Below are 24,029 nucleotides of genomic sequence, written 5' to 3'. Positions count from 1 at the left end.
CATGGTTACTATTCCCTATTCAGGCATAGTGTCTGAACATGATTAGTAAGTTGTATCAAACCCATTCACAAAATTAATCATAATAAGAAGCACAAGAAAGTCAGAAAAACATGCAAATTACCGGGAGGGGGAGAGACTTCAAGAGAAACTAAAATGTGTGGATTTTAAAGTCAAAATAATTGAGCTGTGCACCTCCCCTCCACACCATCAACCCTCCCTGGGTCAACTTGGGGACCACCTGCTCCACCTTGAGTCCAGTCCCAAAGTAGTTTGGAGGGTGGTGTTTATGTTTAATGAATGTCTAATGCCTAATTAAACATACAGATGAGAGGGGGAGGGAGAAGTAGATGTTGCTCTCCACCCCACTCCCAACTGACAGCAGGGTGGCAAGCTCAATTTTGCAGGGGGCTCTTTGGAAATGGCTTCTTTGCAGAGGCAAGGAAAGGAGAGGGTGTGTGTACATTAAGCCTGCAACTTACGTGAGGGTTCAGTTCCCAGGAACAGCACACAGGCCCAAAAACACATAAAACCATGAAGGCTCAGATCACCTCCTCTTCACTCAGATGACCTCTGCTTGTTCTCTCTGACAATACCCGAATACTCTCCCAGGGTGACTCCAATGGCTGATGGGATTGCCAACGGTTGTTTCCCACTCCTCCACTTCCTTTTGACATTTTTTCTACAACATGTTTTTATTTCCCCTGAATTTTCCAGTTTATTATTTTTATTATGACAGTGGTACCTGGGTTCCCAAATGACTTGGTTCTCAAACACTTTGGTTCTCAAACTCCAAAAACCCAGAAGTGACTGTTCTGGTTTTCAAATGATTTTTGGAAGCCAAACGTCCGATGCAGTTGTCGGCTATTGTTTCTGGGAAGCCTGCACTAATCAGGAGCTGTACCTTGGTTTTCAAACATTTTGGAAGTCAAATGGACTTCTGGAATGGATTAAGTTTGACACTTTTGTTTTTGCTATTCATTTTGCTTTTTTGAGGCTTTTTCGGTTAATTTGCTTTTGTGACTGTGTGGAACCCAGTTCAGCTACTGATTGATTGATTGTATGACTGCGGAAATGGATAAAAGCCCCCCATCCAACTGACTATCATCAGTGCAGGGAAGAAAAATAATTTTTCATTTTTATCATCTACAATACTGTCTTACTTATTTTATAGTACAGTACATTGATTATTGCTTTCATTTTATGGATCAATGGTCTTGTTAGATAGTAAAATTCATGTTAAATTGCTGTTTTAGGGGTTGTTTTTAAAAGTCTGGAACAGATTAATTTGTTTTGCATTACTTTCTATGGGAAAGCACGCCTTGGTTTTGGAATGCTTTTGGTTTTGGAACAGACTTCCGGAACAGATTAAGTTTGAGAACCAAGGTACCACTGCATTTTATTGCCGATATAAGGTAGGGTTGCCATACGTCCAAGAAATCCCAGACATGTCCTCTTTTTGGGGCGAACATGCCCATCCAGGAGGATTTTTACCATTTTAAGGAAATGTCTGGGGTTTGGGGAAGGGTTAAATTTCTGTGTGTGGGTGTGCATGTGGGTGGGTGGGTGGGTGGTTCGGGTTCAGGTATGGGCTCTGGTGTGGGCAGCATGGGCTCAGCAGAGAAGCTCAGCATATTTTTTTGCAATCGCAGGAATAAAAGCTCAACAACTTCTTTTGTCTGGATTTTTGCCTCTGGAAATAAACCCTAATGTAAGCTCGGGATCACATAAGAAATGTGAGCATAAGTTGAAAGCTTGGTGTACAAACCTCTGACTTCCGTGCGGCTGGAATGTATTCTACCGAAAAAATACATGAGCCGCATCTATTGATCTGTCCACTTTTGTCTCTGTCTAGCTCTATCCACACATTCACACAGAGAGAGCTCCTAATACAAAAGTGAGGATGAGGTGCAGCTCTTAGCCCTTTGGCAGCGTGGCCATACTACCAGCACTTGCCTTTCAAAACCTTGTACTTACCAATAAAATCTGACAACATATGAAAGAACATTTAGGTGCTATCTTTATTAGATTAATTACATTCCACATATTACATTCATTATAGTGGTCTTATTTTGTTTCTTCATTTTATTCATACTTTGACTGGATGTCTCATCTTTCAGAGAGGGCTTGTTTTCTTGAGAAGCTATGGATTCCAGTGAGGTTGTTTTCCTTTGCAAAACTTTCCTTGTATATCACATATTTATGATAGATTTAATTGGGGGTGGAAGAGCATGCATGTTGCCTGCAGGTTCAATCTCTGACAGTTCCAGAAAGGGCTGGGAAAAATCCTGGTCTGAAATCTTGGACAGCCAGTGTCAGTCAGTATAACCAACACTGAGCAAAAATGGACCAATGATTTGATACAGAATTAGGCAGCTCCCTATGTGCTCTTCTCCAATAGAAATCAATGGGACAAGTTAGCTGCAACTTCAGTGGGACGGAAGTAACTTAATCTGAATCTTGCCTTATACTTATCACTCTTAGCACTACACCATGTAGAAAGCTGTGTAATATACAGAACAATTAAAAGCACCTCATAAACAAACAAACAAAAAAATAGGAGGGAAAGAGTTCCTTTGGACCATAGTCATTCTATTTAATCCATATAACACATTATCCAGAGAGTGTTATATCTACAATGATATGCAATATGAACTTGTTTCGTTGACAGTATTATACATGTTATTTTTTATCATAATCATTGTTATATTTTTCATTATTAGTACTATACCATCTAGACCAGGCATGATGAACCTGTGGCCCTCCAGATGTTGTTGGACTCCAACTCTGATCAGCCTCAGGTTGCATGACCAATGATCAGATATGCTGGAAGTTGCGGTCCAAACAACATCTGGAGGGTCAAAGTTCCACATTCTTGAAGCAGAGAGTCACCTATGTATAAACAGACAATGCTTGAAACACACATTCAAAAAGGAAAGGAATTCTTCCTGAGCATGTTTTATATTTAATGCAGACATTACAGTTTTGCACCCAACCAATACCCAAAAGTGATTTTAAGTTCTCCAAACAAACAAAATCTCACGAGGAGAGCCAGCTCTTTGAGGCTCAGCACAAGTTAGAAGGCCTATAATATTTGATTAAGGCCTTTGAGGAGAACCCATAATATCCTTGATCTCACCCAGAATCTTTTGATGATTATTTGCTACATTCATCTTCGCTGCAGTGAGTAGCTTTTCAATTTCTTCATCCGAGTACTTCAACTTGAAGGTTTTAAACGTTGAAGCGTATTCATCAATCTTACCTGAAAAACAGGCACATTGGAGGGTGACTATAAAGTAACCCATTACTGATGAGTTTAAGAATATTGCATTTATGGGGGGGGGAATAATACAAAACAAGATAAAAGTAATATCTAGGATGTATGGAACCTTACTAGAATGGGAGGTGAAAGACGAACAAGTGAAGGAAGTGATGGTGAAATGGGCAATAGATATAGGTAACCCTATTCAATTAGCAGCTTGGGGAAAATTGTGGAAAGAGAACTGGAGATTCATGGCATGTGAAGCAATAAAAGAAAATTATTTAATGTTCTACAGATGGTATATGACACCTTACAAACTATCTAAAATGTATAGAACAAAATTGAAAATGTGTTGGAGATGCAAACAAGCGGAGGGCACACTGCTGCATATGTGGTGCACTTGTGATACAGTTAGAAGTTTTTGGGATATCATTTATGAAGAGCTGGAGAAAATATTCAAAGAAATTTTTTAAAAAGCCTTTCTATTGGAAATATTTGAGTCAGATATTGCAAGGGAAAATAAGAGAATATGTGACAGCTGCAGCAAGAATTCTAATTGCCAAAAATTGAAAACATGAGACAATCCCAACAAAAAAAAAGAGTGGCAAGATAAGTTATTTGAGTATTTAGAACTGGCTAAATTGACAGAAGCAATTAGAGATCAATCCAAACAAAAATTTCAGAAAGAATAAGGAAAATATAGTGAGTATCTGAAAAAGCAGTGCCCTCAAATTAGGTAATACCTGGACTTGTCTTGACTAATTTCCGCAAAACAAATTATGGTGTAAGAATTTAAGATAAAGAAAAAATTAGAGAAGAGGAATTGTGAAAGAAGCAGTTGACTAAGTATACAACCGGACCTGCGCTGAGGATGAAAGAAGTCTAATAGAAATGAATAAGAACTGAATTACTGATGTGTCTGTAACATCTACTTTGCATTTGTAGTTGTAGTATCTTTTTGTTTGTTTTGTGAGTGTTGTCTGTGTTGGTGTCAGGATAATAAATCAATAAAATAAAAAAGGCAAAAAAAGAGAATATTGCATGTAACTTTACTTCCCCCCTGCACTTTTCTACAGAAAGAGGATCACAGCTAAACATTGAATTGCTCATTGAGCACACTGCAAGAGTTGCATTATGCAGGATTCTCTGCATTCCCTTAATCTCTAGCTTTTAAAACTCTGAGTTTGGTTGCACAGATGCATCTAAGGTTTATACGCAGGCATATAAAGACATGCACTGGAGTATATAATGTCTCATGTAGTACAATGCCTCCTATTTCGCATACTATCGTTGGTGATGTTGATTTCAAATTATTGATATCATATTGATAATATATTACCCAGAGGGCAAGAGTAGATCTAATATGCTTAAGTTACAGAAGGGAAGGTTTCATCCAAACATTAGGAGAATCACATAACAAAAACTACAATAGAGATACCAAAATTTTCAAAGGTAGGGGTCCATTGCTAGGCATTTGAAAAACATGGGGTCCGCAGTTCTTAGCTAATTGGGGAAATTTTGGGGACATCTTTGTGAAAGATTTTCAAAAAAAGGTTAGAGAGCTACTTGTTTGGGATGTTCAAGCTCTAAATTTCCTGAACTCAGCAGGACAGTGTGGTTTACAAGGCCTGCTTTTACTCCATGAGTCTATAATAATTATGTTTTTGTAGTATAGCTGAAAGAGGAAACGTTCTATTGTCCTTTTTAGAAAAATGAATGAAGGGCAGTCTATGGATATAATAGACTGCATAGAACAATGTGCAATTGGGTGGCTTGTGAATAGGGGCTTTGAGGTCTGTCCCTATTTTCAGTTGTGAAATGTTGGAATGTATGTGGCAGGGATGTTTAATGAGGCCCCAGTAGGATTTATCTGATATGGAGAAAGGAACCTTAAGGAAGGCAATGTTCACCAATCAGGAAAAGGGGAAATGTCTCAGAAAGAAAGGAAATATGGAAGATGAGTTTAAACATGAAGGTGAATGTGCTACCAGAGCAATTTAATGTTGGGAGGAAATGACCCACTGGATTCTTACTTCTCAATCATTTTAATCTCTGATCATTAAAAACAAAACAAAAAACACCAAATGAGCCCCATTCTCAAGTTACCTGGGCAGTTGACTCTATTGAATAGTGGGAAATGCATGATAGTTAGGCCCTCTCCTTTGAAGATATAGCAATCCAACGGGTTGTCTTTCTCTTGCTGATCTTTCTCATCTATCTTGGGAAATTTGATTCCATTGACTTTGCAGTACTCTGCAGCTTTTGTGATGGTCTGTGCCAAAAGGAAGAGAAAACTATTTAATGCATTGACAAATCCACTTGGAAAAATAGCTGCCACTTTGCTTCCTGTGTTGCTTTTAGGGGCTCACAGGAACATAGGAAGCTGGCTTTTATCAAGTGAGATCAACAGCGCATCTAGCTCAGTATTGTCTTCACCTCTTGGCAATATCTAGGATTTAAGGCATGGAATCTTTCTCAGCTCTACCAGAAGATGCAAGGGGTTGTCCCTGGGGCCTTTTGCATGAAAAATGGTGTTCTGCCACTAAGCTTCTATATGTCTCTTTCCTAAACGTCCTTTTTTTCTAACATTACCTCAGCAACTTGAGAAGTGATGTAACATTGCTCCCTCCTCCAATGCTCTGTTAACATCGGATTCTCAGTGTTACATACATTGATACTTGACAGCACAGGAGCATAATGGCTGCAGCAGGTGAAGGGGGGGAGAAGAATTGCACCAGAAACTGGTATTGGGTTGAATTAGGCCACAAGTTTACTGATTACAGAAAAGAGTAGGTTTGGCTAAGGCATTGGGCATGTATCCTGCATCAGGCAGCCTGCCTACTACCTGAAAGCAACCTGATGGGGTCAAACTTGTGCTGGGGAGTGACCCACAACATGGATTGGATGCTATGACCCACACAGGCTGCCATTTATAGTGGTGCATTGGCCCATTGGTCCCCCAGTGGTCTCCCAGACAGAGTCAGCCCTCCTATACCCCTCTAACGGGGTACCCCTGTGACTAAGGATCCAGCCCAATGCTTTATTTGCCACTTGATCTGTCCCAGTCAGCCATGGGGGTGGCCAACACCTGTCTGCCCCCTTAAATAGGCTGGGGGCAGGCTGCTTGCAACCCCTAAGCTCCTGCCTTTGGTTGGCTAAGAGAGCACTGCCCACCTTTACCTGAGTGCCCGACATAGCTGGAGGTGGGCAGTGCCAGCCATCACCTCCTCCAGCCACTAGAATATGGCAGTCTCCTGGACCCACCATGGCTGTGCAATGCTGCTGCAATATCCCAGGTGAGCGGATATTCCCAAGCAGTGTCATCTATGGAAAACTGGGATAATGCTTGAGAAGAGGTTGTATCGTAGTTATTTCACAGAGAGAGGGGGGTTTCTGACAACAATTGATTGGTCAGGAAATGAGTCAAAGATTTGTATCCAACTAAGTTAAATTCAGAGTAGTCTCACTGAATTTAATGGTCCTAAGTTAGTCACATCCATTACAAGGTTTCACTTCATCATCTGAATTCCTGTTGCCATGAAAAATTAGAAAGGGAGACAAAACGTATTTTAGCCTTGTATGCCTATCTGTCTGCCCCTTTCATAAAATGAATTACCTCAAAAGGGTCCCCAGAACTGAAGTCAAAAGACAGGATCAGCTTCACATTTCTCTCAGGGTAGAGAATAAGTGGGTAAGCAGTATTTATTGCCAGGCCAGCATCAATCAGGGACACGACATCTTTCCCTTTCAGCGCTGGGACTTTAACATCGGCTAAGAACATAACATCACACAAAACTTCAGTGTAAATGTTTGAACCAACACAAACCTATTGGTGATTGAATTATTAATAAAGCTCTGGAGAAAGATCAGTTGGGATACAAATATGAGTCAAATAGCCCCAAGACAACTCTGTTCCAGTGTGTTCCAAGGTGAAGCATACTGTTCCTGAGAATTTCCATTTTCCCCCCTTCTTAATTTGAAATATATCTAAAGCTGCCACATGCACCTCCAAGTTCTCCATTAATGGAAAATGCTAGTGGAAAAGAGAAGGTTTGGCTCTATGACTTGTTAGCTGAATCTACCAATTCAAGAATTACTTTACCAGGTCTCCCCTTTTTTACTTTAAATGAAAGGTTTTATTTGGAAAGGAGTTGGAAGTAGTATTTTACTTTTAACTGCTGTTTGCTAGCTCTTAGGAGCTGGAATGCATAACATAGGAAGCTGTCTCACAATGAGCCCCTCTAATAGGTGTGACCCATCCCCTTCTGCAGAGTGAGATAATTTGTCTTTGGGGGAGGGGACACGGCCATCACTACTTGATTCTTTCCATGAAAAGTCAACCAATAGTTGACCATCCCTAGTCCAAATCCTTGCCCCATCTCTAAACTTATCCCTATTCGACAGTATCCCCATAGCATGATGATGTGGCAGTCACAGTCCGAAACATGCAGTACAGTGGTAGCTCGGCTTTCGAGTGTCTCAGAAGTCGAACGTTTCGGCTTCCAAACACCGAAAACCCGGAAGTAAATGCTACAGTTTTTGAACGCTTTTCAGAAGCCGAACGTGCCACAAGGCTTCTATATTGAGTTTTCCATATTGAGTAATTGCTTCCAGAAATGCATGCTTCAGTTTTCGAACGTTTTGGAAGTCAAACGGTCTTCCGGAATGGTTTACATTCAAAAACCGAGATTCTGCTGTAAAATATAAAAACTTACAATTATAAGTAAACTATTATGAATGTGATTGCAAAACAATCTTACGGTCGTTGTGAAAGAAGTTATCGGTGCTTCCCCAAGTCCACTTCAGAATACATACATTGGTTTTGTGGATGAGCATGATCCAGTCTAAATTAAATGAGATTCAGAGCTAAGAATGCCACATAAATAAATAACAATACAATAGCATTCGATAAGGCTTCCTGAAAACCAAACAAAAGCAGAACAAAACTATATAAACAAGTAAAACTGAACAGTTCACACTGAAGCAAATAGTGCACAAAAGATTGGATAAACCATACACCTTTCAATTATTTTGGGAAATAATCTTTGAAGCCTCGGATCAGGTGATACAACCTGATCCGAGGCTAGCTTTATTAAATCTGAATCTAGATGACAATAAGAATTTATTCATTAAGGACCTATTAATCATTGTTTGCAGCTAGAAATATAATTACACAACATTGCAAAGCAGCAAATAATTTAATTCCAGAGGCATGGTGGAACAGAATAAAGAACATATCCCTTATAGAGAAACTAACAAAGCACCTTAGAGTGTTCAGGAACACAAATACGAAATGTGATTTCAAACTGTATGGTACTTATTATTTAATTCAGTGGAAAAAGCAATGATGCCCTCTCACCACCCATGGCTCACATTGGGACAATCTGCTAAAACAGAGAGTACATTCAATTCTAAGCTACTTACAAACTTCATGTTTAACTATATACCGTATTTTTCGCTCTATAACACGCACCCGACCATAACACGCACGTAGTTTTTAGAGGAGGAAAATCTGTAGGCATGCCATCCATAGGCATTCCCTCCATAACACGCACAGACATTTCCCCTTACTTTCTAGGAGGAAAAAAGTGAGTGTTATGGTGCAAAAAATACGGTAATTTACATTATATATCCATGGAATGTTTCTTGGGGGGGGTGGAAGTTTATGAGGATTTCTTATTGTTCAGTTTCTAAAAATACATATAACAAGTGGGTTTTTAAAAATACACCATTCAAAGAGACATATAAAGCTCATTACTATTTCACCTCTCAAACTACCCAAGACAAGGCATTACAAAGGAAAGGTGCTACTACCAAGAAGGTCTGCTTCCATGTTGACATGAGGTTATATGCAACACATTTCCTGTTTCAACACAATGGTAATGAAATAGAGCAGTCATAGGCACACTCAGTTCTCCAGATGTTTTGGGACTACAATTCCCATCATCCCTGACCACTGGTCCTGCTAGCTAGGGATCATGGGAGTTGTAGGCCAAAAACATCTGGAGGGTCGAGTTTGCCTATGCCTGAAATAGAACAATTGTCATGAACACATCTGAACACATTTGCTAGGAAGCAGTCAGACAGCTGGGAGTAGTCGGCTGTCTCCGCAGTCACTTACAGACTCATTGTCAAAACTGTGTTTATGGAAGATAATCTTACTCGGCTACAAGTGATCGCCAAAAAAGAAGAACTCCCCCTAACATGGAATGGAATGCTAAGACATTAGCAGAGAGCGGGGTGGAGAAAAGCCAACTCACTCAAGAAGCACAGGCAGGCTTGGAAAGCAGGAGGGGGAGCTTTTCCTCACTGGAAGAGGAGGCAATTAATCCTCTGAGCCCAAGGAGTAGACATATGGGAAAGGTATTAGATGGGAAACAAACCCAGAAACGTAAAGGTCATAGGTTCAGGATATTCTGCAGAACCAGGTAGCACTCTTCAGAAGGGTCAACTGAATCGTAAGGTACAGAAGCTCCGACAGAGCGTCCGAGACTGATTGTTTGTTTTGCAATAAATCTTCAAGCTAATTACGACATGCGTGCTTTGTTATCAAGATGGCAGCCAACAACCACTCCACTTGCTTCCAGCTGAAATGGAACTGCATGGGGAAGAGGCTCTCCTGGATAGATTCAGGCACTTCCATAGGGATGTTTCAGAGTACAGATGGCCATTGCTACTAACTGATAGCGTTCCTGATTTGTTAAGAGCCTTTGCAGTGCTCATCAGTACCAAGCCCATGCTGATATTCTTAATTCTACTTAGAGGTGCAAAGTTGAGAGACAGTGATTCTCCCAAAGGCACATAATAGAACCTTGCTAGCTCCAGAAGGTACTTTCTGCTCACATATGCACAGATGTGTGCTTTGTTCTAGAGAAGGGATGGGGAAATGCAGATATCATTGGACTGTGTCTCCCATTATTTCTGATAACTGGCAGTGCAGCTGATGAGATGCAGGATCTAACAACATTGGGAGGGTCACACATTCCGCATCCCTCTGCCAGAGCATTCTAAGAGGAAAAATGAAATTGAAGCAAAACATGCTGAAGAGTTTTGCACTTGCCCAATGTAAGCATGAAACAGAATCTCTTGTACTGCTTGTACTGGTGCTTGTGGAACACTGCTAGCAGCTGTTTTCTTTCTGTTCATTTGGGTTCACTTCAAAGAGTCTAAAATGGGCCTTTATTCAGGCATTAAAGATCCAAATCTAACTCTATGTCTATCCTCTAAATGGTACTGGCTACAGAGAATAGAAAGGCAATGCAAATAAAAAAGCAATTACTTACTTTTAATGGCTTGAAAAGGGCTGATAGATATCACTTTTATAACTCCTGTTTTCGGAAGAAAAACAACCATTTGAGAACTACAGTGGTACTTCAGGTTACATGCGCTTCAGGTTACAGACTCCGCTAACCCAGAAATAGTACCTTGGGTTAAGAACTTTGCTTCAGGATGAGAACAGAAATCGTGCAGGGGCAGTGGGAGGCTCCATTAGCCAAAGTGGTGCTTCAGGTTAAGAATAGTTTCAGGTTAAGAACAGACCTCCACAATGAATTAAGTTCTTAACCCGAGGTACCACTGTATAGACCATCTCAAGAAGCAGCTTGAACATACCGCAGGGAGATAAGACATATCTTAAGCTTCTTAAATTCCCATGGACACATTTTTTGGGGGTGGGGGTGTTAGAAGAAAAGCAATATGGCTGTTAATTTCACCAATATATGCACTTTTCTGTGAATTTGACATGTTCAACTTTAATTGCGAAGTGAACTGAATTCCTCCTCCATCCCTACTCAAAAGTAAGTTCCATTTCATTGAAAGGTGCTCACTCTCTAAAAAGTTGAACAATGTCCCGTCCCTGCAACATTTGCTAGTTGGCTTAAAAATAAGCTGATCCATGTCCCTCTAAATAGGAAACTGTGTAGTTTATTGGAGAAAATCCAAATTACACCCGCTTAACACCCCCAGCCCCACCTAGCTCCAAAATTGTGGTTGTCAGACAAGCATTGTAAAAGCTTACAAACATCCACCATCCTTGATTGCCAGTGATAAGTTTGTGTGACAGGAGAGGTCATCACATGGCTGGCAGAATGACACATTTCTGAGCCTTTGAATTGGCTCAGGGTTTCTCTGGGATTTTAAAAAACGAAACACTTTTCATGTGGAGTAGGAAGTTCACTTCTAAGCACAAGCAACAGGTATGGATGTTGAAGTCTATTCTCAACCCTAAAAGAGTGATCCTGGGTTCCAGCCATTCTCTTTTATGAGGCCTTTCCACTCCCCTTGTATTCCATTTCTCTTTTCAGACTGTTACTGTACATTCTGCAGCTACTGAACATGCTCAGTATTCATCAGGCCTTTGGGGGGAGGGTTCCCAATTAGTAGTTTTGTTAAAAATTAACAAAGTGTGTGCGTGTGTGTGCGCGCACAAACACACACACAAATGTGCATGCTTGTATACATGTGTATTTGTTGCAAACTCCATACTGGTATCTCTCTCTCTCTTTTAAGTGGCTGTTGTTTGGGTGCAATAGTGTTAGCACTTGTCACCTGAGTTTGCTATTAGGATAATTCTTACACAAATAATAAAGTGAGCACCAGCATATATTATATTACCAAAACCCGATTCCCTAACTTTGTAGCGAGTCACTGTTAGAAGGCAATATATGAGCACTATGGTACTTGCCTCCAAAATCATCATGCAAAGCTTCCCACAGTTTCAAACATGCTTCCTCTTTTGCCTTTTCATCTGCTGTCGTCCAGGACTGACGCATCTCTTTGAGCGCCTTATAGCTTTTGCTGGTACTATGGACTTCACAGAAAATAGAGAGCCATGGTGAATAAAGGCAGGATGAAAAACTAAGCAACAAAGGGGAAAGAATGGGTTATTTACTCCCAATGGACAGCTACCTGTATTAAAATCTGCAATAACGTGTGTGTGTGTGTGTGTGTGTGTGTGTGTGTGTGTGTGTAAGATTCTATGATATAAGGACTGTGGAAGAATGGATGATCAAAACTTGGGAAATATATAAATATGATATTATTAATAACTCTTCTCAGAGTAAGAGAAGGAAGACAGTCTCATAATTGCTTTGTAGAAAAGTAGAGCATGCTAATAACATAATGGTGCAACAGAGTACAGGAAACCACAAGTTTAAGTATACTTTTAGGGATGTTGTAAGTCACTTAAGTAATGGTATATATTCTGTTTGGAAAGTAGCATTGCTGCTTTTCTTGCAAACTGTTTTTATTTAAGTTATAACATTAACATTTCTCCAGTGGCGTAGCGTGGGGGGTGCAGGGTGGGCCAGCCGCACCGGGCGCAACATCTGGGGGTTAGGGTTAGGGGGCGCAAATCCACAGGTTAGGGGGCGCAAATTACTTGCCTTGCCCCGGGTGCTGACAACCCACGCTACGCCACTGCATTTCTCTTCCCCACACTTTTTGTTGTAATTATATTTTGGCAAACTTGAATTTTGATGGATAATAATAATAATAATGAAAATTAAAAAGTTAATGGGCATATCTAACAGATTCATTAATTCCAGAGGGCCTACTCTGAACTAGTGCCCATCAATTCATTCACAAAGCACCATACTGCTTTCAAAAGGAAGAAAATATGTTGCTTAGAAATCACTTACCTTTCAGGAGGTTCTCTAAAAGGTCAAAAAATCCAGTTGCTGCTGCTGCTGAAGCATCTAATATAGACAGTTGCAACTCCAAAATATACTCATAAGCCTTGCAAAGAAAACTAAGTGCCTGGTACTCTTGAGAATGAAACACAACAGGAAAGTTGGTTACAAAGGCCGGCCTGCTCTCTATTTATTCCAAATGAGCTTTTTACAGTGGTCATTTCATTCAGATGTCCAGCAACTGCTATCCCTCCACCTCATAAACACAACAGAACTTTGTGGGGAATGGATGACCTCCTTTTCATTCTTTGCCTTTAACATTTCCTAAGATCTGCATAGGTCAATAAGATCCAGGACCAGCCCAATATATATTTCTCCCTTGGATAGAACAACAAATGACATGCAAAGCTGACAAAGTCAGTTTGGCACCTGAGGAACAAAAATCTCTCAAGCACCCCTTCTTGGGAGCAAGCCTATAATAAGCATAAATGACTAATAATTTTCTGTTTTTTCATTACATCCAAAATCGCTCTGCTTAAAAGGGAGGACCACTCCTGAGGAGATCTCAAAGATAGATATACTTTCCTGAACCCAAACTGTTGAGGCAGTTGCGATCCACTACTCTAACCTGTGCTTAGCCTAAAGTTTCACAAAGATCTGATGATACTGCTTGGTAACAGGGACTTTCTGGTGTGTGCTGCAGAGAGAAGTGCAAGTTGTTCATAATCCATGGGAAGCTTCCAAATTGTCTGAAGACACAAGTCCATAGAACACCAGAAATCCCAGTAGAAGGTAATTGTGGGAATGAGTGTGGGTGAATAGGTATCTGTTCAGGGATGTGAAAGAATGGGAGGAAAAGAAAGGAGATGGGTTAGAGAGAAACAAAAAGGTGCCCATTGTTGTCTCTCTGTGTTTCCTGGTTTGTTGCTCTCCCTCTGTGTGGTGAAGGGGTGACAGAGGGAGAAAGTGTGTCACCACCACCACCCATTTTACCCAAAGAGAATGTCATTCTTTGGCCCTCAAAATATGGTCCACCCCTGGTTTATGGCAATGACTTTCCTCATAAAGATGAGGAAAGAAAACTGATGGAAGGAAATGTGAGTTACCTGGATTCAATTCACGGGCTTTAAAATAAGCTTCTTTGTCCTTTTTTAGCAAATCCAGTAAAGCACCTTGAAAGACAAATCCCTATGTTAACACACATGTAAGGCTTACTTTCTCATATGTATCATTGTTTCATTTCATATATTATTAAAATTCTGCCCTGCACTTCCTCCCAAAGGAGACCAGAGTAGCTTTACTACAAGACGTCAGGGACTGGGCAGAGGAGGATGAATGGTGGAGACCGCCTCCCCATCCTGACCCTTCCAGGGAGGAGGAAGATGGTATAGATTTACAAAAGGAGGTTGAGCTCAGAGGCAGATGAGGGGGAAAGCTGGGAAATCATGGGACAGCTGGAACAACACCCAGCTGACACGTTGTCATTAGAAACCATTCCAGACCCTCCATCTCCCAGAACCCAGCGAGCCTCAAAAGTAGGTGCTTGGGAGGCATCTAGTGAAATAGATCTGCTAGTATGCGGACTTTTGGCTGTGCAAAGGAATTTCTGTCAACTCTTCTATCCCTGCATACGCCCTATGCCCCAATATATCTGTTCTGGCCAGTCCCCCAGCTTTCCAGAGTGCATTTGGAGAGGGAGCAGGGGAGGGAGCAAGCAGAAATCCTTGTGCTAGTGAATCTATTTAGTTGCATACCACCCTATGTTTACATTTAAGATAAATTATGTGTGTTGTTCAAGGAGAACAAATAGATTTTTGTGATTTCATGACTAAGGTCTGAGTTTAGTACCTGGCAAATGCTGTTTCATCATCATTGGATCTTTTAAGAGTCTGACATGGGTTTTATTATAATTAATTAATAATCAATACCACCCTTCATCCAAGGATCATAGGGGTGGCTTACAATATAAAAAGGGTATAAGCATTCAGGAAAGCTATTTTTTGTCATGTGTTTTAAAGATTTTTGGACCATGAAGACTTTCCACAGCATGCATGCAACTTAAGATGTGTTTTAAAGAATCATAGCACTATTGTTGTCTGTTTCTGTCTATAGCTCCTGAACAAGGAGCTCTTAACTCAGAAATGTGTTGAGTCACAGAGTTGAAAACAGAGGCAAAAATGTAGCAACTTACCAAGGATTTCCTTCTTAATTTCTCGCTCGCTTGCAAGAGCACTTCCCCATAAACCTGAAAATCAGAAGAGATGGCTTTTTAACAGTCTTTGGCAGTCTTTTTTCCCCTAAAAAAATGTTTAGGGGTACTCTAATTTTCCTACTCATATTGAAATACTGCCCCTCAATGGAGCCAAACTTAGATTCGCAAAATGTTTAGGCGTATGCGTACCCCAGCTTCCCCCCAGAAAAAAAGCACTGCTCTTTGGTGTAAGTATAAATGTCCAAACCTGGTGTTTAAAGCTCATATAGCATTTAACTAGCCATGTTTGAAATGGCTCCATCCTTTGAAAAATTATAAAGATAGCAATGCACACATCATAGTCTCCTTGGTTATACATTTTCCCATCTTGTCTGCTCCAGGACATGTTGCTTCATGAACTCCTCTTATGTACCCCATAAACCTAGATGGTTTCAACACTACAGTGTTGTAAATATGCATGTTAATGCTGCAGTTCTAAACACAGTCCCTAGCAAGTTCCAGATGAACTCACTTCTGAGTAAGCATGGATAGAATTCCACTGCTAAACCTCTCAACTGATTACACACCCACTCTATTCTTTGATCTTGCAAAAAGAGAGGAAGGGCCATGGCACATGTTTTGCATGCAGACTATCCCAATTTCAATCCTTGCTGTCTCCAGGGAAAGCTGAGGGTGGAAAGACTCCTGTCTGAAATGTTGGCGAGCTGTAGCCAATCAGTATAAACCAGGGATGGGAAACCTCTGACCATCCAGATCATCACAGAAAGAACTCTCACTAGCCACGTCCAGCATAGGCAATGTTTGGGGATAATGGGAGTTGTAAACCTGTGATGTCTGGGGCCCAGATTGCTAGAAGAGATAGTACTGAGCTGAAACAGCATGAAGTCAAATGGACTTGATGTGAAGTTGTTTCTTGTGCATCTTTAGAATACCTTCAGAGCAGAGGAGGCTGGTCCATTAGCATGAATGGAGCACTGTCCATCAACCTCAAACTATATTCAACCTGCCCCCAGCTCCTTCTGTCTTGCCACCAATTGGGTGGTAGTCCTGACTGTCATTGGGTCTAGCTTCATTTACAGCTGGTGCCCCTGCCCTCCACCCCACCTGTTCCAGCCACCACTGGTTCAGAGGAGGTTATTCTACTTGGCATTCTGAGAACGACAGGCTTCAAATAAGCAAAACTAGGTTGGCAAACCTTGAAGGTAGGTAATATCTTTCTCCTTTTTCTTCTTGCTTAGTTCTCCATTTCTAAACAGACTTCCAAAGAGTTTGGTTTCGACATATCCTGCTGTACTGTGACCCCCACCTACGCCAGGAGCCCCTGCATCGTGTGGGGTAAATTCAAACCAGCTGCCTGGGAGGAAAGAAGATAAAAGAAAGTGAGAGAGAGAGAGATGAGAAGAAAATCCCAAAGTGCTAATGAGAACAGAATGCCCAGAAGACAAATGAATGGGAAACAAATCAGCAAAGAAAGAGTTGCCAAGAAATTCCATCTAAAGCAGAATGCAAAGTGATTTGGAAGGCCCTGTGCAGGGGAAAGACTTGGAGGGATTTTGAAGTGAAGTTGAAAGGAAGTCAGCAATAACCATGAAATTCTTTGGGCAAGCAGGGACGTGCTAATATCCAATTGCTCAGATGAACTTGCTAATCTCTGTTTCAATATCAGGGTGGGTAGTTCTACCCACAGAAATACACAGCAATCAGGGTGTAACCCTTGGGGCCTCAAAGTCGTCCCTCTCCCATGATGATGCTGGGGATTTTGGTAACCATTCTCAGTTTCCCCAGGGACAGCTCTTCAATGTAACCTCACAGACAAGATCATCTTGATTGCTTTGCCCGTGCTGGTATATTGAAGAGCTGCCCTCTGGAAAATTTGAATTGGTTTTGCTGCTAGGATTGGTTGATTGATTGATTTACTTCTTTATTTTGGCAGGGAGGGAGATGGATCAGCTCATTTTAAAATCAAATCTGATGTGGTCCTGGGTAATCTGGCAGAGTTTTGGCACTCACTGGTAGCCAGCTGGCTAACACTGTAGGGTGCGCATGTGGAGAAAGGCCTTAGTGAATGATACAAATGGATGGGAGAAAATAATAAGAGAAAATGATATTGTCATGTTATTACCTACGTGGTGTCCTTCGTATCTGTGCTTGTCCACAGCTGCATAGATGGGATAAGGATTTTTCCCATTCTCACATGATCTCTTGTGTTCAGTCAAGTTGCGTTCATCAAGCTGAAAATACATGGGTTTAGTTAACTGAATTTACTACTCTACCTGTTCCCCAACTGTCAGGGTTTACTTGTGTGTAACATTCGGGGGAGAAATTTGATTCAGTTTGCATTTGAAGACGAATTGATCAAATCTGCACTTTCTGAGTGCAAGTTGAGAACCAAACCACACACACAAAATTCACAGTTGTCCGAATTTTGCAATGCACCTCTTTGATAACAAATGTTCACAAAAATGCATATATTAGGTAGAAGTGTGCATAAAAATGAATATATATAAGTGAAAATATCGTGCAGAATGCATGGTATTAGGATGCATTGCTTGCAAAAATGTATGCATTAGTCAAAACTGTATACAAACGTGTGTTTATTAGGAGAAATCTGCATTAAAATGCTGAAGAATTTTTATAAGGTTACTGGCCACTCTGAGTAGAGAGTGAATCCACATGGTTCTAGATTAAGAAGCTATAATGACACTGTTTGCCACATAGGGAAGTGGTCAGTGGTTCCTGACACCAACCCACACTTGACTCTCATTCTTTCTTCCCAGGGGTCATCAGATCATGGTTGGCCAACTTGCAGGCAAAATCTCTTCTTCAAACCCTTCCTGTCTAGCTCCAGACAACACTTTACCACATAATAATCCAGAGATGAAAACAAAATTACCTACCTAATTTTAGTGCTTCTGAATATATGAATGTATTTATATGTTTCATATCATATATAAGAGATAATGGTAGGGCTTTGAGGGGGAAAATACTGTCCTGGTCACTTTTGGTAACTGCTAACTTTCTTTATATTCTTGTTCATTTTAGGTCTCATGTGGTTTTGGATTCAACCTTTTAAAAAAATCTCCACCTACCTCCTTTAGCATTTTATACACAATAAAATAGGACCAGAAATCAGTCAAGGAGTAATGTTCATCTTTTGAGGCCTCCAATGCAGCTTCTGTTGCCTTCTTCAAATCCCATTTGCCATTTACAAGTGTTTCCTTCTGAAGTTTTTCCAAGGCCTCTACTTTTTCAGCCCAGTCTTCATTTTTGTAGAGAGCTGACATGCACCTTTTCATGGAACAATATAAATATTATGATGAGTTTGTGGAGGGGATGTAGGCTGTATATCTTGGGGCCCTGTCTAATTCCTGGATCCAGCATGGATTCAATTCCTGGACTAGGCAGGCTAGTTTCCTGGTGAGGTAACGGCCCTCTAAGTATGAGCCATTAAGATAACAAAAAAGTGGCTCTGGGTCAGATAACAAATGGGTGGGGCCCCCTTCCTCAACCCACTGGTAGGTAGAAAGATAAAGACAGAGCTGAGACTTGAGTGATGTGTGCTAGAAGCTTGGCAGCTGGGAAAGATAGACCCATGCCTGATTTCTGTTGGAATAGAAGGCTGCAGCTATGGGAGAAGTAAGACCCTTTTGGGGATGTCAATGCTGCAAACCCCTCCATTGTGAGGGATGGTTATATATGTGTGTGTAAATAAACCATATATCCTAAAGACACCACAGTTTCGACTGCACCTCATTCCAAAGGAAACACAAACCCTGAATAATAAGCTTCTGGAATCCCTGGGATTTTGTACCTCTCAGAGATTGGATTGACATGCAACAATATGTTTGAAACAATGGGAAGGAGCAATGGATTTCGGACACAATCCTATTTTGAAACTATATATATATATATATATAGTTTATACACACACACACACACACACACACACGTATATATATATATATATATATATATATATATATATATATATATATATATTGTTGTTGTTGTTTAGTCGTTTAGTCATGTCCGACTCTTCGTGACCCCATGGACCAGAGCACGCCAGGCACTCCTATCTTCCACTGCCTCCCGCAGTTTGGTCAGACTCATGTTTGTAGCTTCGAGAACGCTGTCCAAGCATCTTGTCCTCTGTCGTCCCCTTCTTCTTGTGCCCTCAATCTTTCCCAACATCAGGGTCTTTTCCAGGGAGTCTTCTCTTCTCATGAGGTGGCCAAAGTATTGGAGCCTCAGTTTCACAATCTGTCCTTCCAGTGAGCACTCAGGGCTGATTTCCTTAAGAATGGATAGGTTTGATCTTCTTGCTCTCCATGGGACTCTCAAGATTATAATTATAATAATAATAATAAATTTTATTTATATCCCGCCCTCTCCAGCTGAAGCCGGGCTCAGGGTGGCTAACAACAATAAAACAGTACAAAAGTACAGCACAAACAACACTCTCTCTATATATATAATTAGTCCAGTACTCTAAGGTGCTACTGGGCAATTTTTTTATATATTTTGACTGCATTAGACCAACACGACTACCTACTAATTTTGAAAATACTCAAAGGACTAACAAATGAAGACTGTTCTCTCCTGGTCAGAAGCCTTAACAACTCTCTTCCTTTTTAGTTTCAGTTTGGAGCTTACATGCAACCAGACACACACTTGAATGAACTTTCATAAGTGATAAAAGAATTTACATTGCAATCAGCTGGGATTAAAAATTTCAAGTCTACAGTGTTCGTTCATATGTGATAAAGAGTAAGTGTACAATATAGTAACAGTTGAAGAGTCCCTAAGTTCCTTTGGTCCCACACAGTCAATAAAACCATACACCATGGCGACTGGCCCTAGCTCCAGCCTCCATGTTTCCAGCTCTACTGACATAAAGCCCATTCTGTTCAGTGTGCAGAAGTCAGACGTCAGAGTCAATGCATGTGATCACATTCCTCTCCATTCACTTACAAGACATACAGTAGTACCTTGGTTTACGACCATAATCCGTTCCGGAGGTCTGTTCATAAACCAAAACAGGTCATAACCCAAGGCACACTTTCACCAGTGGAGCCAAAAAAGTTGTTCATAATCCAAAAGAAAATTGTTCGTAAACCAAAAGAATTGTTTGTAATCCAAAAAAACGGGTCATAATCCAAAAAAAGTTCACAAACCGGGACATGCACTTCCGGGTTTGAATTGGTCATAATCCAAAATGGTCATAAACTAGGCTGTTCACAAATCAAGGTACCACTGTATGGACCAGAGCATGAGAAAAAGTATTCTTTGGTATAATAATTGCCTACCAATGCGACATTCTTATTATTTCTCTGTGTTGCAGGATGTTTTGTAAAATGGCTCTCTATATGCCAGGATAGCGAAAACTATTTTTTCACTATGCCAACACCACCCTTTCCTGTGGGGAGGAATGTGTGCCTTTTGTCTTGCACAAATGATTTATGAAGCCTCTATATCTTGCATTTCCAAGATCCTTTGCCCATGAATAGAGCCTAAAATGAGACTGTGTTGTGGGGTAGCTGTCTTTTCTGTAATTTAACATGTGAATTACAACCTCTTTTCATTACCGAACCTGGTGAAAAATGTAGCTTTTTTAGGCATGTTGCTTTTGCCTTGCTGCCATGGGCTGAGTTTGATCTTGTAAAAGCTGATGGCACAGAGATTTTTATCAGTTGTGATAAGGTGTTGCTGCCAGAGATTGCAGATTTTACCACATGCCACAGCTTGCTGTTCTCATTAACCATTTACATTCACTTACCAGGTTGAACCTGATACCCCAACCAAGTACATAATACAGTCCAGGAGATCATATTTCTTCAGCTCCGTCAATGTCCCATAAAGGGCAATCATGGCCCTCAGTCCTCCTCCTGACCCCAGGACAGCAATATTTGGGGTTTTGTCCTGGTGGAAGAAAAGGGAGGGGACTTAACAAATCTCTGTTTAATCAAGGAATGAAAAAATAAAGTATGTGTTTTCAATACCCAAAGCATACTTGTTTTACACAGCCTGATGAAGCTTCTGTTTGATCATTATAATTAATTGTTATTACTAATAATAAATGAAACCCTACCACATCATGTGGAATCCCAAGCTTGGCAAGGCATTTCTTCACCGTTTCTTTTCTAGAAGCAACAGCTGCTTGTTCACCCTGTGTGAGGGTTTGAATGATCCGGACTTCAGATTTTTCCTGCTGAGAAATGAAATGGGGGGGGAGGTTTCTCATGCTAGGACAATGCAATGACGCCATCTTTTGACTATGAAAACCAAACCATCACTTGAGGAAATTGTTTCAGTGGCTCTAGTTTCTCAGGCCAGTATAACGGTCTCATCAGTGGATTAAGTCAAACCAAACTGGGCTAGTTCAGATACATCAGTTGGTCTTGTGTTAGTGAGCTGCCGTCTTGTACATTCCCTGCACTTCCTCCTTCCTTCCAATGGTCCAATTCAGAACTTTATGCTTAATTGGACCATTGGACTATCTAGTTTCAGCATTTTCTCCACTGATGGCCAGTGGCTCTCTAGATTTGCAGACAGGAAAGTTTCCCAGCCCTACCTGGAGACCCTAGAGATTGAAGCTGGGAGCTACTGCATACAATACAGATGGTCAACCACTGAACTATGTCCCTTCCCCCAAGTGACAAGATAACCTCCCTGGAATTGAAATCTTAATCCATTGGACCAGATAGCAGAGTTTTGTTTTTTCTTGCATTATTAAAAGAGGGAGAGAGAATCTGGCTTCCCTCTCTTCAGCCTTCAAGCTTCTCAATACATCATTCTGCATTATATCTAAATGGACCCACCCTTTCTTAAATAATCTGAGATGCTTTGGTCCTAACTTCCCCTTGCCATGTTTGAGGCACAGCAAAGAAAAGTACAGACGAACCCATTATTGCTTGTAGCTTAGCATGCATTAGAATTAGAGGACTGTTACTGAGTAGAACTTATATTCTCTTGGAGCAGAAACCATCAGGCACTGTTGATTGTAAGGTAGATATCGCTTACCGTCCTAGATGGAAAGATGTTCATCTCCTCTTCTTTACTGATGCTCAAAATGAGGAAGCAATAGCAGGGGGGTCCTGAATACAGTGAGAAGAAAAGCACCTCTTGTTTCCTGTTGCTTCTCCTTTTCTCCAGTTACTTTAGAGCAACAAACAGCTACTTGGTGAGACAAGAGGAAAGCGTTCAGTCACTCATCTCCTGTTACTAAATAGCACTGGATGCCAAATGGGCAGGAAGGAACCTGCTGCTGGGTTATAAGTTGGGCTGGGCTGAATTTCAGTGTAACCCAATTTAAGAGATTTTAGGAGTGGGTGTGGGTGAAAACCCTTCTGAAGATCAGGAGGGAGGGCAATGTTCAGGTGGGTTGGCACTTTTGGGTGTGGAAATTTACTGGCTTTTTATGAGGTGGCAATGTTCACATTTATCTTTCCTTCTCCAGAGCAGATAGTGAGACAAATAGCACCTTTTCAAAGCCTATAGCAACAGAGCTGTCAAATGTCACATAAAGCTGGCTTGTCCTTGCTTTTAATGTTTATGTAAACAGATGTGATGAAAGAAGACCCCTCATCACTTCACAAAAACCCAGCAAAGAACACTCCCCCCCCCCAAACATCATCTGAATCCCACCTTCAAAGTCGTTCCCTTCAAGGGAGACTGAGGGCACTTCCTCATGGCATCTTATTATGGATTCAAATAATTTATTAGTTAATTTCTCCCAGCATCCACACACAATCATCTTCATCAAAATACAATGCCATTTCCCCCTCTCCATTTAATCCAGATTTACTGTTGCTGTTTTTATTCATTCAGTTACTGGATTTTTCATTGAAACAATAAATGTAAATTAAATGCAGAAATAATATGGGGTGGCATTTTGGCAATAATATAATGCAGACACTTTACAAGCTTTCCATGCACAAGCAGCACTGAGTCCACAATAAACTGCTGTATGGAACTAGCCTGAGACTCTAGAAAAGGAAGAGGGCTTCATCCTGGCAGTTATGGTAAGATCCCTTAAGCATTTCTGCTATTCTTGGCTTTCAAATCTCACAACTAGATGGCTTAATGAGCTGTTCAAAAACTTCAGCTGGTGCAGAGATCCCAATTTGGCTTGGCATTCTGTCTGAAGAACAGGCTAGGGTTCAAGGTACAGGCTTATATGATGGAGGAGTTTGGAGCAGAGAGTTTAATTTGTGGCAGCCTCACCCCAGAACCTCTCTATCACCAGGAGAATACCCCCAGACTTTGCTAAATATTAACTTGTTTCAGAGGATGTGCAGGATTCCTTATTTCACCAATACAAAGTCCAACATAAAACGTTGGGAGGTGGAGAAGTAGAAACACTGATATTCTGAATCTTCTTCTTAAAAAAAGAAAAAAAAAGTACTGCTTTGCAGAGGTATGGAAGGTTGGGTCAGAACTAGAAAGGACAGCTAACTGTGGAGAGTGGAGACAAGAGAGAAAGCAAGTTGAAATGTAACTTACCCAGCCACAGAAAACTTCAACCACCCACAGAGGATTCTGTCAGTTGTGTCTCCTGGAGGGCTTAAAACCAAGGAAATTTAATAGAGGGCGGGGACACAGAAGTTGGCAAGAAAAAGTTAAGTCCCTGTCACAAGGGCAATCATGGGGTAAACTCTACCAAGGCAATTGATCACCACTCCTGTTGTGCACTGGTGTCAAACATATATGCTACTGTAATGCTATAAGCATATATTTTTGCTATGGCAACCAGAGTTTTTTTCAGCTATGCCAAAAAATACCCACCACACAATCAATTCAACCCTTCCTGGTGGATAAATACAGACTTTCCCTCAGAAAAAAATACAAAAGAAAGGTATATCTCTTGGGTTGCTACATTGTTTATTAACTTGGTGGAATAGAATTGAGGAACCTTTTTAGCACAAGGTAC

The 24,029-nt window shown here is 40.8% G+C and overlaps 1 protein-coding gene across 2 annotated transcripts; it reads right to left on the bottom strand.

The window, feature by feature from the left end:
- Window positions 1-2,000: 2,000 nt before the first annotated feature.
- LOC128399281 (cytosolic phospholipase A2 gamma-like) lies at window positions 2,001-22,381 on the bottom strand. 2 transcript variants are annotated; one of them, XM_053360567.1, is made up of 15 exons: window positions 22,121-22,381; window positions 21,189-21,308; window positions 20,877-21,019; window positions 18,190-18,388; window positions 17,223-17,331; window positions 16,296-16,454; window positions 15,080-15,133; window positions 13,995-14,060; window positions 12,898-13,023; window positions 11,943-12,068; window positions 10,543-10,587; window positions 8,020-8,103; window positions 6,876-7,030; window positions 5,366-5,531; window positions 2,001-3,259 (listed from the first exon to the last, which is right to left on the bottom strand). In XM_053360567.1, exons 1-15 carry the CDS (start codon window positions 22,142-22,144, stop codon window positions 3,096-3,098), a joined length of 1,740 nt encoding a protein of 579 aa, XP_053216542.1. In that variant the 5' UTR covers window positions 22,145-22,381; the 3' UTR covers window positions 2,001-3,095. The 2 variants fall into 2 exon arrangements, with proteins under 2 accessions (XP_053216542.1, XP_053216543.1); XM_053360568.1 differs by having other exon boundaries at window positions 21,189-21,305.
- Window positions 22,382-24,029: the final 1,648 nt, after the last annotated feature.

The sequence above is a fragment of the Podarcis raffonei genome, chromosome 13, assembly GCF_027172205.1.
Source record: "Podarcis raffonei isolate rPodRaf1 chromosome 13, rPodRaf1.pri, whole genome shotgun sequence".
In the NCBI taxonomy this organism is placed as follows: domain Eukaryota; kingdom Metazoa; phylum Chordata; class Lepidosauria; order Squamata; family Lacertidae; genus Podarcis; species Podarcis raffonei.
Note: the sequence above shows the minus strand (reverse complement) of the source record. Positions and strands in the feature narration are given on the sequence as shown.

What these genes read in the sequence shown, in the direction of transcription:
- LOC128399281 (XM_053360567.1), bottom strand. Translation starts at nt 22,144, where the DNA reads ATGAACATCTTTCCATCTAGGACG. An exon ending in TTGGGATTCCACATGATGTG is followed by an intron (nt 21,020 to 21,188) that starts GTAGGGTTTCAT and finishes TTCTTCCACCAG; the next exon opens with GACAAAACCCCAAATATTGC. An exon ending in GGGGTATCAGGTTCAACCTG is followed by an intron (nt 18,389 to 20,876) that starts GTAAGTGAATGT and finishes TTCCATGAAAAG; the next exon opens with GTGCATGTCAGCTCTCTACA.